This window comes from Bufo bufo, chromosome 3 (assembly GCF_905171765.1).
Source record: "Bufo bufo chromosome 3, aBufBuf1.1, whole genome shotgun sequence".
NCBI lineage: Eukaryota > Metazoa > Chordata > Amphibia > Anura > Bufonidae > Bufo > Bufo bufo.
Window position 1 is genome coordinate 404136162 of NC_053391.1, and position 17876 is coordinate 404154037.

Below are 17876 nucleotides of genomic sequence, written 5' to 3' on the forward strand. Positions count from 1 at the left end.
CAACTTTATTTTGTACCAATAAAACATCTGTGATTTTGTATAAAATTTCGTTGCTTGAGTTGTGATTTGGAACCCATAGATCCATATATTCTTTATTGGTTCTTGCTATGTGTGATTATGGATCACTTATTTGTTTAAAATAGGGAAACGTGGTTGGTTTATACATTTATATGGATACACCTTAATAAAATGGGAATGGTTGGTGATATTAACTTCCTGTTTGTGGCACATTAGTATATGTGAGTGGGGAAACTTTTCAAGATGGGTGGTGACCATGGCGGCCATTTTGAAGTCGGCCATTTTGAATCCAACTTTTGTTTTTTCAATAGGAAGAGGGTCATGTGACACATCAAACTTATTGGGAATGTCACAAGAAAAACAATGGTGTGCTTGGTTTTAACGTAACTTTATTCTTTCATGAGTTATTTACAAGTTTCTCTTTGTTTACAGCCATTGACATGTCGCCGAGGTTAACACGTGAGGAGCGGATAGAAATTGTGTTGATGTCTGGTGAACGCAGTAACCGGGTCATTGCAGCAGATTTCAATGCAAGACACCCTACGAGACCACCCACCTCCCATGCTACAGTTAGTAAACTGCTTGCTAAGTTTCGTGAAACTGGTTCAGTGTTGGATTTGCCAAAATGTGGACGCATGAAATCTGTCTCTAATGAAGAAACATCAGTGGCTGTCCTAGCTTCATTCAGCAAGAGCCCACAGTGTAGCACTCGCCGCATGTCACTGGAGAGTGGCATTAGTCGAACATCCCTTCCGCGGATATTAGCTACTCACAAATAGCACCCTTACAAACACCAGCTACTGCAGCATCTCAACGAGGATGACCCAGATCGGCGCACTGAATTTGCAGAATGGGCAAAACAAAAATTGGAACAGGAACGCAGAAGATTTTGTTCAGTGATGAGGCAAACTTTTATGTGAATGGTGAAGTTAACAAACAAAACCACCGCTATTGGTCTGACACTAACCCACATTGGATAGATCCCTCCAAGACTGTTGGAACAAAAAAATTGATGGTATGGTGTGGTATATGGGGTACAAAGATAGTGGGGCCATTCTTCATCAATAGAAACCTCAAGGCCACTGGATATGCGAAATTGCTACATGATGATGTGTTTCCCTCTTTATGCACTGAAGCTGGCACGTTCCCTGAGTTTTTCCAGCAAGATGGTGCACCACCACATTATGGGTGTCAGGTCCGAGCATTCCTAGATGAACAGTTTCCTGGAAAGTGGATTGGTCATCATGGGCCAGTTGAATGGCCCCCAAGGTCTCCTGATCTGACCCCCTTAGACTTTTATCTTTGGGGTCATCTGAAGGCAATTGTCTATGCTGTGAAGATACGAGATGTGCAGCACCTGAAACTACGGATACTGGAGGCCTGTGCTAGCATTTCTCCAGCGGTGTTGCTATCAGTGTGTGAAGAGTGGGAGAAGAGGGTTGCATTGACAATCCAACACAATGGTCAGCACATTGAACACATTTTATAAGTGGTCAGAAACTTGTAAATAACTCATGAAAGAATAAAGTTACGTTAAAACCAAGCACACCATTGTTTTTCTTGTGAAATTCCCAATAAGTTTGATGTGTCACATGACCCTCTTCCTATTGAAAAAACAAAAGTTGGATTCAAAATGTCCGACTTCAAAATGGCCGCCATGGTCACCACCCATCTTGAAAAGTTTCCCCACTCACATATACTAATGTGCCACAAACAGGAAGTTAATATCACCAACCATTCCCATTTTATTAAGGTGTATCCATATAAATGGCCCACCCTATCACTATCTGTCTTAAAAGCAGAGAAATAAAATTTTTGAAAATTGCTAATTCTTCCCAATTGTTGGTAAAGTTTGGATTTTTATAAGAATAAAGGTGAAATATATCGACTCAAATTTACCACTGTCATGAAGTACAATGTATCATGAAAAAACAACCTCAGAATGGCTTGGATAAGTAAAAGCGTTCCAAATTTATTACTACATAAAGTGACATTTCGGATTTGCAAAAAATGGCCTGGTCAGGAAGGAAAAACTGTCTGTGTCCCGAAGAAATTAACATTTATGTCCACAACACCCCACCCCCTAAACAGTGATCTCCACAACGACTTGCCCCCTTAACAGTGGCCTCCACAAGCACGCCACCCACTTGACAGTGACCTCCACAGCACTATGCCCCTTTAACAGTGACCTCCACAGTGCCCCACCCCTTAACTGTGCCCCCTACAGCACTCTGCTCCCTTAACAGTGACCTACACAGGATATAAGTGTAATAGCTGCAAGCTTCTAATAAGGGTCATGTGATGGTGCCATATTTGCATTTTTGGGGACTATCTCAAAAACAACACGTCCTGGAAAGCTGAGACCTTTATGACAACCTTCCCAAACTCCTGATGTACCTATGTGTCAAATTTGGTATCCAACAGTTCAGGCGTTTGGATGCTTATAGAGGACAGACGGATAGATATTGATTTTTATAAGATATAGATGCAGAGAAAATATGCATCTCCCAGATTATCTCAGGGAGAAAGGATTAAACAGGCAACAACCATTTTGATCCATGTGTCCATCAACTTAGACATTCAATTGTTGATTACAAAATCTGCCAAGAAAAATCTATTTAAGTAATGGACTTATCTCTTATAAAATAGTGTTTTATCACATTTCCCTCTCTCAGTTATAAATTAATTTAAAAATTTTATATTTCCAAAAAATTTTATTTCTACTTTATTTTTCCCTAGGTGACATTAGGGGACTTGAACATGACCACTCACATAATAATAAGCTGGAATACTTCTGTATTCCAGTGTATTATTTTAGTTAATGTAATAACTGTCATTATGCCTATTCAGCCATGCCAAAGGAAAGGGTGAGTAGGTATTGACATGACAGGCCATGGCAATTTGGCAATGTATTGTGGGGGGAGATGATGGGGTGAGAGAAGAAGCCATGGTCAGCATTAACAGCAGCATCTAAAGAGTTTAACTGCTGGATCCTGACAGTGACAGCATGGTGTCAGCCATACAATACAGTTGGTAACTGCAACTGATGGAGCGGGCACAGCTACTGAGCTTGCACCATTCACAAAGCATTCCAGAGCAGCACATGCTAACTACTAGAGATGAGCGAATTTCTAAAAAATTTGATTCGGCCGGTTCGCTGAATTTTCCGAAAAAATTTGGTTTGATCTGATTTTATTTGTGGCGAATTACGTTAAAAAAAACTGCTATTTCCTGGCTGCAGAGAGCCTTTTATAGTGGTGTAGAACACTGTGCCTTGCAGTAACACTTATAGGGAGTCTGCTGTGGTAGTGAAACAATACTGTGAGTCAGTATGATATGTAGATGAAAGGCGTTGCTCTTAGAATCACTGCACACTTAAGTTATTTGGTCAGTTTTGGCCCCATAACTGCCCAAATAAGTGAAGTGTGAACTCAGCCTAAGGGTTTGTTCCCACGAATGTAAGGGCTCCGTGTCCATGCTGCGGACCGCATATGGCGGCTCCGCAATACACGGGTCACCAGCAATGTGCATTCCACATCACGGATGTGGACCCATTAACTTGAATGGGTCCGGAAATCCGGAGATGCCGTGCGGAATGGAACGGAAGCATAGAACCCCACAGAAGCACTATGAAGTGCTTCTGTGGTGTTCCGTTCCGTACTTTCGTTTTGCAAAAAGATAGAACTTGTTCTATCTTTTTGCGGAACGGACGGATCGAGGACCCCATTCGTGTGAACAAGCCCTTAGGGTACATGCACACGTTCAGGATTCATGTACGGAGAATCCGCACTGAAATCCCCAGGTGTTCGCAGGAAAGTCCGTGCGGTCAATCCTCATCAATTGGTGAGGATTTGCATGCGGATTTGGTGCGGATTTTCTGCATGCAGATTTTAGTGAATAAAGAAAATCCGGTCAGTAAAAAAATTAAAAAATCTGCACCGCAGGTCAAAATCTGCGTGAAAAATATCTGCATCGTGTGCATTGAGAATTTCAAAATCTCATAGAATACAATGTACATGACCTACGGAGTGGATTTTATGCATGCAGATCCGAGCGGAAAACCTGCACGCAATCCTGATCGTGTACATTTAGCCTTACAGGTCAATGTTAGCACCAGGTATATAGAACCCTGCAGAGGCCCAAGATCCTACTATAGCGTGAAAGAGTGCACTCCTTTTACACCAATTCACTGATTCCACATAGATTTCTACAGAATCTGTTCTATTAATCGCTTATACAAGTAGAGCCCCCCAGACAGAGTAGAGTGGGTGTCAGCAGTTTGTGTTCATGTCACTGATTATTTTGCCCTTCCTCTGATCCGTCAGAACAATAACGCCCAAAAAACAGATCCTGTCTGTGGAGCATCCGCCTTCACTCGGCAAGCATTTGGTCAGTAATCCATCAGTATTGCTAAAGCCCAAAAAAACAGGAGTGGATCCAAAACAGAGATGACACGTGAACGGAGTATTTGCATATCTTCTGTGTTTTGTACCCACTCCTACTTTTGGCTACCGAATCATAAGCCAATTCTGATGCAAAATAGGGACCATGTCATGCAGGCCTTACAGCTGTTACATAGACAGGATCCAATGTGTGTCTCATTTTTCCTTTCTTCTGACAGATCAGAAGAAGGGTCACAAATTATGTCAGCGAGGCCGAAAGGCAAAATAGTGGTCCAGTCATGAAGTGGGAAGGGTGGGAACAACATTAGAAATCCACATAGTGGCCCTATGACATAGTGGTGAGGTGGAAACAGCATGAGGAGACCACAGAGTGGCCCAATGACATAGTCTGGAAATGGCAGCAGCATCAGGAGGAGGCCACAGAGTGGCACAATGACAGTGTGGAGGTGGCAGCAGCATCAGAAGGCCACAGAGTGGCACAATGACAGAGTGTGAAGGTGGCAGTAGCAGTAGCATCAGGAGGAGGACAGGAAGGCAAAATGACAGTGTGGAGGTGGCAGCAGCAGCATCAAGAGGCCACAGAGTGGCACAACCACAGAGTGCGGAGATAGCGGCAGCAACAGCATCAGGAGGAGGCCACAGGGTGGCACAGTGACAGTGCGGAGGTGGCAGCAGCAGCAGCATCAGGAGACCTAAGTGGTGAGGTGGCAGCAGCATCAGGAGCCCACAGAGTGAACTGTTGACAGAGTGGGGAGGTGGGTGGCAATACCAGTACCAGCTGAAAAGCTGGTGGGTGAAAGAAGGAGCACTTGGCATCACATGTGTGGCATCAGGTGAGTGGCAGCATCAGAATAGTAGCTGAGGCAGGTAGCCAGAAGAAATCGGTCTCTTTTGTCAAAGTGTTGGTGTGGCACCATGGATGATCTACTCTGATGCATCAGGCATTGGTGGGTGAAAATCCGGGCTAATCCATGCCTGATTCATCTTGACAAAGGTCAATCTCTCTACATTTTGGGTGGAAAGGCGAGTTCTTCTTGGGGTAACTAAACCCCCGCTCTGATGCCACACTACTGGCTGGGCAGGACCACTTTTCCAGGGCAAACTCTGCCAGTTATGGCCACAAATCCAGTTTGGCTGCCCAGTAGTCCAGAGGATCTTCAATGTGGGGTGGCAGGGTGCTCTCCAAGTATGCCACCACCTGCTAGCTCAGGTCTTGTTCTAGGTCTAGCTGCTGCTGGTAAGTAGGAGGGTGAAGAAAGCTGCCCATCAGTGACTGTAGACTCAAGTTGCTGCTGATGGATCTGGAACTGCTCCTACTCCCCCCCCCTTCTGCCGCAGCAGCCATGACAGAGGAACGTGAGCGCAGGGGGCCCCTCTGGTCAGACCTGTGAGAGGTTGGACAATGGTGCAGATAGGCAGCAACCAACTGACTACATAGGACGTCTCTATAGTAGTTCAGTTTGTCCTCCCTCTCAGCAGGTGTAAAAAAGGCCCCCATTTTGGATCAGTAACAAGGGTCCAACAAGGTGGAGATCCAGAAGTCATCCCTCTGCCGAATGGTGACAATTCGGCTGTCACTGTGCAAGCAAGTGAGCATGCATCGGGTCATTTTTGCAAGTGACTCGGAGGGACTTGCTGCCTCCATCTCCACTGCATACTGTCACAGTGTATCTGGGTGTCTGCCTCATCTTCCTCATCGCCCTGTAGCTCCTCTGGCTGCTCCTGCTCCTCCTCTCCTGTCACCTGTGTAGAAAAACCACCCATTTCGCTACACATTGCTTGTGCTCCAATGTCCTCCTCCAGTTCAGCCCCCACAGGGCTCATGTGGCCGCAAGATCTAGACACCACGTCTCCAGTCCCCTGACCAGCCATATTTACCAGCATCTGTTCCAGGACATGAAGCAGTGGAATGACATTGTTCATCCCATAGACTTGGCAACTGACAAATAATGTGACCTCATTAAAGAGCCTGAGCAAATGGCAGGTGTCACGCATGAGCTGCCACTGGCTGACATAGAAGTTACACAGGGGAGTACTCATTTCTGCCTGGATCATCAAGAAATCGTTTATGGCCTTTCTCTGTTCGTATAGTCGGTCCAACATATGGAGGGTGGAATGCCAATGGGTGGAAACGTTGCATATCAGCCTATGTTGGGGGATGCCGTTCTGCCGCTGCAACTCAAGGAGGGTGTGCTTTGCAGTGTACGAGTAGCTGAAGTGCATGCAAAGTTTCCTGGCCATTTTTAGGATGTCTTGCAGATGGGTGGAAGACTTCAGGAACCAATTGACAACCAGATTGAGCACATGTGCCATGCAGGGCGCATTGCTCAGCCCTCCTTGATGCAGTACCGACACCATGTTCTTCCCCTTGTTGGCCACCATGGTTCCAGTTTTGAGTTGTTACGAAGAAGGCCAGGATTAAATTTCTTGCTGAAGGACATGGAGCAGTTCCTCCCCTGTGTGACTCCGTTCGCCCAGGCAAACGAGGTGCAGAACAGCGTGACACCGCCGTGCCCTGCACATGTGGTATGCTGGGGGGGCACTGCGAATTGTCCCTGCAGTGGAGGCTGAGTACACGGTGGAGGATGAGGAGGCAGAGGTGGACATTGTCGCAGGACCAATGACATGAGAACGTTGAGGCAGAAGCGACATCACCTGGCCAAGTTGCTGGTGTGGTTGTGCAGGAACCACATTCACCCAGTGGGCCGTAAAGGACATGTATTGTCCCTGACCGTAGTTACAGCTCCACACGTCGGTGCTGCCGTGCACTTTGGCAGGCACCGACAGGCTCAAAGACTGGCCCACCTTCTGTTCTACATATGTGTGCAGGGCTGGTACTGCCTTTTTGGCAAAGAAATGACGGCTTGGGACTCTCCACCTCGGCTCGGCACAAGCCATCAGTTCTCTGAAAGGTGCAAAGTCCACCACTTGGAAAGGGAAGGACTACAGCACCAGCAACTTGGCTAGGAGCACATTCAGCTTCTGTCATTGGATGAGTGTACGCATCCTGTTTTCTCTTGGCAATCGCTTCAGTGATCGATTGCTGATGGAATGACTGACGAGGACTGCTACCGCCGCTGCTTCTGTGAACCCCTGCACCACTACTTTCCAGCCAGATAGGCTTCTGCAAAGCTGTTGGTCTACCCTGGGCACATTTGGCTCCTGAACTCCCACTGCTGCCACCCTGTTGACTCCCGGCCATGATAGCTACTTGCTGGCTCCGCCGCTGCCTCACAGGCAAGCTGCCACCCTCTTCTCCCGATAATGATGAAGCACTCAGTTCACCCGGCTCCCAAGTGCGATCAGCTACATCATCATCATCGAGTACTGTCTGCACGTCACTGATGTCCTCCTCAATGGTCTCTGGGTCAGGAGCCTGACTGCTCGCAACAGCAGCTCCCACGCCACTCTCCTTATCACTACTTGCCCACCTACTGGAGGAAGCGGCAGATATCTTCTCCAGATCTTGGCTGGCCAGTAGCTGATGACTGTCCTCTAGTAGCTCGACCTCGCTGTACAGTGGAGCTGAGCCCATAGCATATAATACTTCTCTGGCTGAGGGAACAGAAAAGGACAGAGGCAGGTTGAGGACAGGTGAGGGCACAGGGCCTGCTCCTGGGCCAAGCTAACTAAGGGTTGTGTCTGGCGAACCTACCGACTCTTGGCTGGAGGTATCTGATGTCACTTGGGACAAAGTCGATGACCGAGTCAACCATTCAAGAACCGCTGGGTTGCTGGTCAGGACACGACCGCTAGATGACACCAGGAACTCAGGCCTCTCGCTGCGATTCCTGCTGCCACACCCCCTTACTCTACTGCGATCTGTGCCTGCGCCAGAAACATTTAGGTCCCCCACTTACAACAAGCGCTCGTAGCAGAGAGGAGGGAGGAGGCAGGCCGGGAGGACGAGCACTGGCAGCGTGAGTCATACGCCCACGTCGCCTGCTTCATTCATAAAGTGGGCGGCGCAGGCGCGTGATGTGAACATATTACTGCACTGCTGAACGGCAAATCAGATATATTTTTTTTGCCACTAATGCACGCCAAAAAGGGCTTTACAACATATAAATGTTGAACTATTGAAGTTATATGTTGAACATCTCCAGTCGTGAATATTCATTAACTTCTGGATTTCCACTCCCACCTGCTGCTGATTCATATGGAAAAAAATGTCAATCAAAGGCAAGTGGGCGGGGATAGCCATGAGATCATGAATATGGCAACTCATTGGCAGGCGCTGGAGCTTTTAGTGAGGGCAGTATGTGACTGGTGACAGATTCTCTTTAAAGGGATTCTCTGAGACCAAGAGCCTGTTTTCTTATGTGCGGACAGGGTGCAGGGGTTAATAAAAACTTGTCATTGGGGCTCTAGTTTTGCACCAAGTTCCCTTCGCCTCCACTTCTAGTCCCTGGTAGACAGTAAATGCCATCAACACGCAGGCCAATCAATGGCATATGACATATGCAGACAGGGAATGTGACTGAGGCCATTGAATGGCCTGTTGCAGGTATGTGCATGCAGATGAAGCATCACACTTGCGGGTTAGTGAGGACTGGAAGGGAGTTCAGCTCTAGAAAAAGAGGACCAGTGACAGGTGAGTCTTTTTTTAACTCTGCACCCTGCCTGTACATGTGAGAAGGGGTCTCTGGTTTTAAAGAAACCCTTTAATGTATGGTATTATAAAATTGGGTCAATGTGTGTACAGGACTGCACTAAATATTTTTACTGTCCGGCTGTGTACATGTAGAATGAAAATATTAATTGTACAGTAAAAAAAATAATAAAAGGGTTTTATAAAATCAATCTGTTTGCTCTACATGAAATAAGTTCTCTTTGGTTAGACAGCATTGCAAATTACCTTGTTCAAAGTTGAGGCGTAATTTTAGAATCTTACTTAAAAGCAAGCACTTTATTTACACATGAAATGCTGCTCTTTTCCATACTTCGCCCAAAAGCCCAATTACTTAGTTTAAATGTGTACAAACACGAGCATTATCTTTCATAATGCATGCACTACTTCTGCTTGTTTGTTGATAGAGAAGCTAACAGATGGGTATTTTAGTAGAACAGCGACTGATGGAAAAGATTATACAGCTATGGCATCCCAGATATCTCTATGCATGATATGGAAAAGCTCAAAGCAAAGAACAGACTGACAGGCTGAGCTCCAGGAAGCAGCAGTGAAACAAGACACACTAGACGCAAATAAAGCAGAGTTAATATCAGTGTAGCAGAGTATAACGTCAGCTGTTAAGTTCTGCTTCCTGGAAGAAAATTACAATACAAATGGTCTAGGTTAGTACCAGATCATTGAATGAAAAGTAATTGTAGGTTTCTGTTAACTGTAGACTGTTTAAGTTTATTCATATATTGGGGTGGACAGTATTAAAGAAAAAGGGGCACTGAGCAAAGAGGAAAGTGGGGCGATCTGCCGCACACGCGGTGTTGCAATTTTGACACATCAGTGAGAGTGGAACCGTGGGATAAAAAGAATAAGTGGCTGCTACTCTTTATTGAGATCTGTTGGCCACCCATTATAGATATTCTTGGAGAACCTCAATGATGAGAAATTGATCCATGGAATTAATTTTATATGTCATACAGCAAATATTTTCAAGTATGAAACTACACTTTATTGTAATTAGCAAAAAATAAATACAATTAATGTATGGAAAGTGAGTGTGTACTTTAATACACTTTATTAGGAATCATGTTGATTTTTTATTACAAAACCGTATGCAGAGTCTCCCTTTAGCAAGCCTCTAAGTGAGTATTCAGTATTCTACTGAACGCTGAAGATGCAGGCTAACTGTATGATGCACAGACAAGCTTATCAGCCTTCCTCTGGTCACTTACATTCTTCCCTACAGACACTATGGGCCAGATTTATCATTACTCTGACAGCTCATTCCACTTTCATATATGGCTAAAGTCAGTTTTAGCCAAGTCAGATTTATGATCGGCCCTTTAAGACTGTAATAAATGTGGTTTGACGGTAGCAGTTTATCCGTCAGTAAGCAGCTTTACAAAAGTCGCACATCTTTACGAAAAAGTCGCACGTTTTACAAAAAAGTCGCATGTTCTATTAAAAAATCTCATAAGATAAGCGACTTTTTAAATAGTCCCAATAGTAAATCTGTCTAGAGATTCATTTACATAAGTAAACACGCCCACTTTCAGAAAACTGGCGAGCATAGTGCAGAGCAGTAAAAAGTCGCAAATTTGTGCGCAGTTTTAGCGTTTGCGCATTTTTTTGCAACTTTTTCACTCCATTATTCTGACTTGAGCTAATGATAAATCTGGCCCTATATGTCCTGACGGCACAGATCGTTGTGAGCAGTGCTCACCTTTACCTTGCCAGCACTGGGAAGAAAGGGACAGGAGTAGGGCTGCAGCAATCAGCAATGATAGTAACTATTCAGAAACATAGTACACTTATGGTCCCTTTACACGGGATGAATATCTAGCAGATTGTCAGGAAGGAAGCGTTCCTTCCCAACAATCTGTTGATTGCTAGTTACATGCACAGATCTCCTAAAGCTTCTCCAGAGTATTGGGAGGAGCGATCGCTAGTGACATTGCTCTTCCCCATACTGTGTCGTTGTTTCCCCGCAGCAGATCGTGTTTACACAAGTTTTTTGTGCTGTTCAAAAGATAGTAACAGCCATGCATTTACACTGCAAGATCATCGTTAACGAGCATTACTAGTAACACTGGTTAGCAATTATCTATTCAATTGTCGGCCCATATAAAGGGCCCTTTATTGTCTGTGCTGATCGCTGCATCTTTATCTTTCTAGTGTGTCTCTTGTTACGGCTGGGAGGATAGTGAGAGGAGTGGGGCTGCAGTCATCAAGTCGGACAGTACATAGTGTGAAAGAAGAGATGGCAGTGAATGCACAATTCTCTCTATTCATTTCTATGGGAGTTTCAAAAACAGCTGAGCAAGTCTCTCTATTCACAGAGGCTGTAGAGTGGAGAGGGGGACAGGAGTCCCCATTCTGGAGATATGTGTGGGTCTCAGAGGTGGAACCTTCATCTATGAAACAGTTATAGTATATTTAGTGGATGTGTCAACATGGGAATACCCACGTATGGTTTTGTAAATTCTGTACACTACACCAATTTCACCTACCATTACTAGCAGTGAAGTGGAAATAGAAAAAAAAAAAAAGAAATATGAGAATGTTTCTGTTACATAGCTGCCCTCTGAACAGTGCACTCTAATTTATTCATTATTATACTAAGGTTTGTACATGTAAGTTGCTCTGTGCCACTGCTCATGCGGACATTACAGCGATATAGAATTCTAATCTCCCTCTGCCAGGCTAGACATTGACTATTTTGCAAGTTCTCAAACATTTTACATTGAAAAAAGGCCCCTGCTATACAGATGTATATAAAAGTTAATGGAGTTCACATTCCATCTTTAACAACCCCAAAGCTTAGGGCATATAATTATTGCCTGCTATGTGTTACAGCTCCCTTATGAGTAGAAAGCCCTGCGTGATTTCTTCCACATCTTTGTAGAGCTGCAGTTGCTGAGCAATATCTAATCTTGTTAAGGATAGATTCAAGGAGTTGTAATATACATGGACATTTCAGAGTCATTTGGGGAGGAAGCCTAATTAGAATGCTAAGATTAGCACGTCTAATTAGATTACTGTTCATTTATACTTCATAGTAAATATTAAGTCAATGTACTGTATTCGAAGTTGTGCTCCAGATAGTAAAATGTAAATGTCCTGTATATACCAGCTGCTCACTATGTACCGTACAGTTTTCTTAATGTGCTCTTTGTGCTTTCCAAGACCCATCATTGTTTTGCCTATTTCTTATAGTTGCCAAAGTTTATTGATAATATTAATCATTTTCCTTGATCTGCATCTGTCATTAGTTATGACTCATTTCAGGGACAGGACTCATCTCAGGTTAATTTGCATATGTATCAAATCGTTTTTTTTACACAATAAAAGCACACAGAGCTATGGGGACTGGGTATTGCGGATGTGCTAGCGGCCATGTCCTTATCTCTATACCCAAAATCCCGGTGACAGGTTCCCTTTAAGTACTTTTCCCGCTGCCCGAGCTGTACTCGGGAAAAACAGTTAGGTGGTTAAAGGGGTTTTAGAACCTGTAGATAATGATGAACTATAATCAGGATAAAACATCAATATCATATAGGTGGGGGTCCGACACCAGTCTCCCCCACCAACCAGCGGATACCAGCGGCCACCAGGGCTGCTTCTGGCTCTGTCTACTGTGTACTGAAGCTCAGCTCCCTTTCTTTTCTTTTAAGGTATTTTTTATTGGGTTTTCATATTCAAAACATATACGAAGTAATACTATATCATATAGTATAAATACAGAAAATAGTGAGTACATATATGAATATCAATGTTTTTATCACAAATTTACATTGTTTTAATAATATCAACATAATATTGTTGTTTAATGTTATCAACATTATGTTGCAAATAAACTTTATATATATATATATATAATAAGTAAAGTGCACTATGCACAACAAGTTATAACAGAAAGAAAACTGGCATAAATTTCTCCTTTTATTTACTCTCATCTAACCAATTCTTGGTTAACCAATCCTTGACATTTATAATACATAGTCTATGGGAACTGAGCTGCAGTACGCCAACGCAACCTCTACACAGTTGACTGAGCTCTATACATTTGGCTGTGCTAACTGTTTTTTGTTCCTGAGGCGGGCGGCTGCCAAAAACAGCTGATTGGTGGGTGTTCCAGATGTCGTTATCATTCTATCCCTGCCTATTAAATTAAAATGACTGCTGACAAGTGATCTGGACAGACCAAGAAGTGACGCCTACTATTAGGTTTAATGGCCGATGCGAAAACTGCTGGATTTTAGGTTATAGTAAATAATATAACAGAATGTCACAGCATGAAACTTAACTTGATCGACGGAATAAATAACAAATTAGTCAATATAGCAGTGAACATTCTTATGAAGCTGCCTTTCCTCAAGTAGACATAGTAACTACTGTAGCTAACATCTTCACCTTTTATTGTCCCTTCTCGCTTTGGATGGTTTGAGTGGTTTTATTTGCAACTTGAGTGAGTGGATGACAGAAGCAGTGTACAAGCTGCTCTACATGAATTTCAGAATGATTGTGGTCTATATTACACAGTAGTCACTTACTTGCATTGTGTGGTCCATGTACACGGGACAGTCATAAATTCCAGTACCATCCTCCTTGGGTTTTATATTCCCAAGACGTATAGGCGTTATTATGACATATGGTAATGGATGCATTGTGTTCCTATAGCAGAACGAAGAAGACATAGTAAAGAGCTTTACTTAGAATTTATTTTCCCATGATACTTTTATTAAAATCCAGTCATCTTGTTAATGTTATGCTGCAGTTCAACTGTATAGACATGCAATTTCACAGGTAATAACATTTCTGCTTGTGAAAATAAAATCATAAGAACTAAGTCTGAGAGTAAATGTTATAGACACTATGAAATAAATGCTGGTGGTATTAAACAATACTTGATATAAAGTCTGATATATACATACCATATGGTATTTATGCATAGTTATAAAGTGATGTCTACTATATTCCTTTATAGGCAGAAATGGGTCACTGTGCAGGGGTAGTAGGTGGACCCTTTTACTCTGGTACTTGACTTGCTGAAAGCAAAGTGGTAATCTTAGGCACCAAGAGGTTTTGGGGGCCAGTAGCTGGTATGCATTGGTTTGTTGCTTTAGTCTATGCCTTTTAACCATGGTTAAGAAGCACCCTTCAGCAGGATAAACTATATTAAACCAAGCAAATAATCTGATGGGATTGATCCTACTGATCAAAATGATATCTGTCTTGTGAAAACTGGATGTGGCATTCCAGAGAAAAAAGACTTTAATTCTTTATGCAAATGAGGGCTAAAGTTCACCAAGGTGCCCACCCTAACCCCTCAGTGCACTTCAACTCTGCAGCTTTCCAGTGCTGGCCATGCCTCTCGAAGCACTAAATCCCTAATTTGCATAAATAATAAAAGCCTTTTTTTTCATCAGGAACGCAGCAACCAATTTTCACAAGTCAGGTGTTATTAAAATCAGCAGTATCTGCATTTAATAAGGTTGATCCTGCTGACAGGTGGTCTTTAAGGCTAGTCACAAATGCTCCTGCTCTTTCGCTGGTCCCTGTTGACAAAACAAAGCAGCCACTTCTATAATTTTCTCATGATTTCCTTCATTGATATTAGCAGTGGTACTGCACTGTTTAGAGAAGCAAGCCTAAATGTTGGAGGCTTATATTATGTAATGTATCATAATTTTGGCCTATCACATGGTTTTCCAAGGCAGAAACCTCTCAATAAGCATTGGGCCTACATACTCTAATGTCCTCAGTGCAACTGTAGAGAAAGTATATGCAACAGGTCCAATCCCTTTCCATGTCATATGGGCATTTCTAAAATACTTCACCCAAAACCTTAAAGGGAACCTGTCACCTGGATTTTGGGCATAGAGCTGAGGACATGGGTTGCTGGATGGCCGCTAGCACATCTGAAATACCCAGTCCCCATAGCTCTGTGTGCTTTTATTGTGTAAAAAAAACGATTTGATACATATGCAAATTAACCTGATATGAGTCCTGTCCCTGACTCATCTCACGTACAGGACTCATCTCAGAGTAATTTGCATATGTATCAAATCGTTTTTTTTACACAATAAAAGCACACAGAGCTATGGGGACTGGATATTGCGGATGTGCTAGCGGCCATCTAGTAACTCATGTCCTCAGCTCTATACACAAAATCCCGGTAACAGGTTCCCTTTAAAGTGATAAAATGGGTGGGGCTTCATGGTGGGATAACCACAGCCTGACGGATTTACTATAACTTATGCCAGAAACTAACGTACGTTTCAGCTCCAGTCTACGCCAGCCCCTAGCAGGGGTGGATAGTATAGTTGGTAAATATACGATTACTAAGCATCTAACAAAAGAAGCACCCCTACCATTCAAGAGAACAGAGCTCCTAAAGTCACCTGCATGAATAGAGTGCTGGTGTACATGAGTGACCACACAATTCATTCATTGCTTTGGGACAGCCAAATATAGTTCTCATCTATCTCGGGCAGTCCCATAGAAGTAAACCGATGTCAGTCGAACATGCACACTACTGCACATGTGTGACCTCCAGTAGACCTACAGTGATCATAAATGTTTTTAATGTTAAAATCCCTTTAAGGTGGCCATACACTAATTTAGCCAACAGCTACTTCTCCCAACTCTCCGTACATATGCATGCTCAGCTGATGGGGACAGTGGAATAAGATTCTGGTAGTAGCATATCTCCTGTGAAAACAAAGGATCAGGCATGGTGCAATCAATCGTGTGCAGTCATTAGATGTTTGCCAAGTTGGGTTCAGCCGATGTTCATTTAATGTGTATGGCTTCCTTAAGACTTTCACTCTATTCATCCTGACATATAAATAATCCACATTTATAGCAGCTTATTATAGAACAATGAAATAACCTGCCATTCAGTACCTTGATTCTTTCAGGAGATTATTTTGGAAATCCCAGGCTGCACCCTGTAAAACAAGTCCCTTGAGGCAGAGCGGATAAAACTCAGTGTCAGGTTTACATTCTGGAGATTCTACAATGTGACACAGGAGATCAACCTGCAGGCAAACAAATGAATTCAGGAACTTTATAATACCAATTACAATTCGGTTACTATTTTGGCTAAATTTATCAAATTGCATTACTTGATCAGCCAGATTCAGTTCTTGACCTATTCAAATTTGATTAGGTTTCATTAGTCTTAATCTGAAATAAACATGCATGCCAAAGTCGGCCATACACATTTGATGTGTAGCAAGTCAACCAAACCCACCAATTTCGGTGGGTTCAGCAGAGCATTTAGTTGGTATAGAGGCCTCCCGACTCTTCCCCAACAGCAGATGTCGAGAAAGATAAGGATGTTGGATTTCAACTGCAAGATAATTTTGGCCTAAATATATAACCCAGTGCCAAACATGTTTGGCAGCAGATTTATCTCCTCTACCAGTTCAATACATACCCATGCTCACCTAAGCTGAGCATGCCTGCAGGGATCAGGAGATATAGCTGTCTGCCAAACAAGCACTAAGCCAACAACTGTCACATGTATGACAAACTAAAAGGCTTTTGTTAGCAAATTTGTACCTATGAAACTGGCTGACCTGTTACATGTGCACTTGGCAACTGAAGGCATTTTTGTTGGTCCCATGTTCATATGTGCCCACACTGCTGAGAAAAATGAAGTTTTAACATAATCAAAATGGCCATCTAGGTCCAATGCGGGTATTGCCGTTTTTCCCAGAGGCTTTGCTCTCTCTGCAACTGCCGTGCCCTCTGCACTTTGTTTGACACGGACAGGCAGTGTAAACATTATAACGCCTGGCCATGACTTCTCCTAAGGTCAATTAAAGTGGAGAGGATGCGGCCGTTGCAGAGGGATCAGAGCCTCTAGGTGTAACAGCAATGCAACCATTACTCCTATAGGTTAATTTGCATATATTAAAACTTCACTTTGGGCACATATGAACATGGGAGCAATACAGATGCCTTCAGTTGCCAAACCAACATGCAACAGCTCAGCTAATTTCATAGGTAGAAATCTGCTGACAGATGCCCTTTAAGGCCAATTTTATAACAAGTCAAATAACGTATCAGTTTGATATTTAGAAGTATGGAAGCCAGAGGAGACCCACATAAACATGGGGAGAATATACAGTCCATGCAAATGTTGCCCTAGGTATATTCAAACTCAGGATCTCATTGTTGCAAGACAACAGTACTAACTACTGAGACCCTATGCTACCATTTGTATGAGCCTTGGGAAAGGCAGCCAATAAGGACCAGTTGTTGTAATACCAAAGCATGTATAGTGCCAAAACTGCCTGAGCCAGATAAGTAGAAAAGTTGAAGGTGTATATCATCAGCATCATTTCAATAACTATTACGTGATACTGATATATTTTCTGAACAGGTTCTGTCTAATAGCAGAATGTACCTTAGGGATTTTTCTGGTTTTGATTCTGGGAGAGTCTCTATTTATAGGGAAACTGTCAGGCTGACTGAGCTCATAGTTTTATTAGGTACCGGCTGTAAAATTTAATTAATGTATGCTTTAACGCTTTCACGCCTGATGACGTACATGTACGTCATCAGGCCGGTCTTTAAACATGAAGCCCGCTCGCACGCGCAGCGGGCGCCATAGCCGCCGGGTTTCTATTTTAAATAGCAGAGACCCGCGGCACATGTATGCGATCAGCCATAAGGCTGATTGCATAAATTTTCCCCTTCAGATGCCGTCTGCACAGTCCGGAAGCGGAAGTTGCGCACTTCCGCTCTGGTTACCACGTTTCCCGGTTGAGATGGGGGAACCTGTTACTTCGATGAAATACACCAAAGCCTCAAGCAGG

At 43.3% G+C, this 17876-nt stretch overlaps 1 protein-coding gene across 1 annotated transcript in view; it reads right to left on the reverse strand.

The window, feature by feature from the left end:
• LOC120993823 (dynein beta chain, flagellar outer arm-like) overlaps positions 1-17876 on the reverse strand; it is a 585582-nt gene that overhangs the window by 44514 nt on the left and 523192 nt on the right. The window contains exons 94-95 of the mRNA XM_040422290.1: positions 15955-16088; positions 13599-13719 (exon numbers count right to left, since the gene is read on the reverse strand). Coding sequence (XP_040278224.1) covers positions 13599-13719; positions 15955-16088 — 255 coding nt within the window. The remainder of the gene's footprint in view (positions 1-13598; positions 13720-15954; positions 16089-17876) is intronic.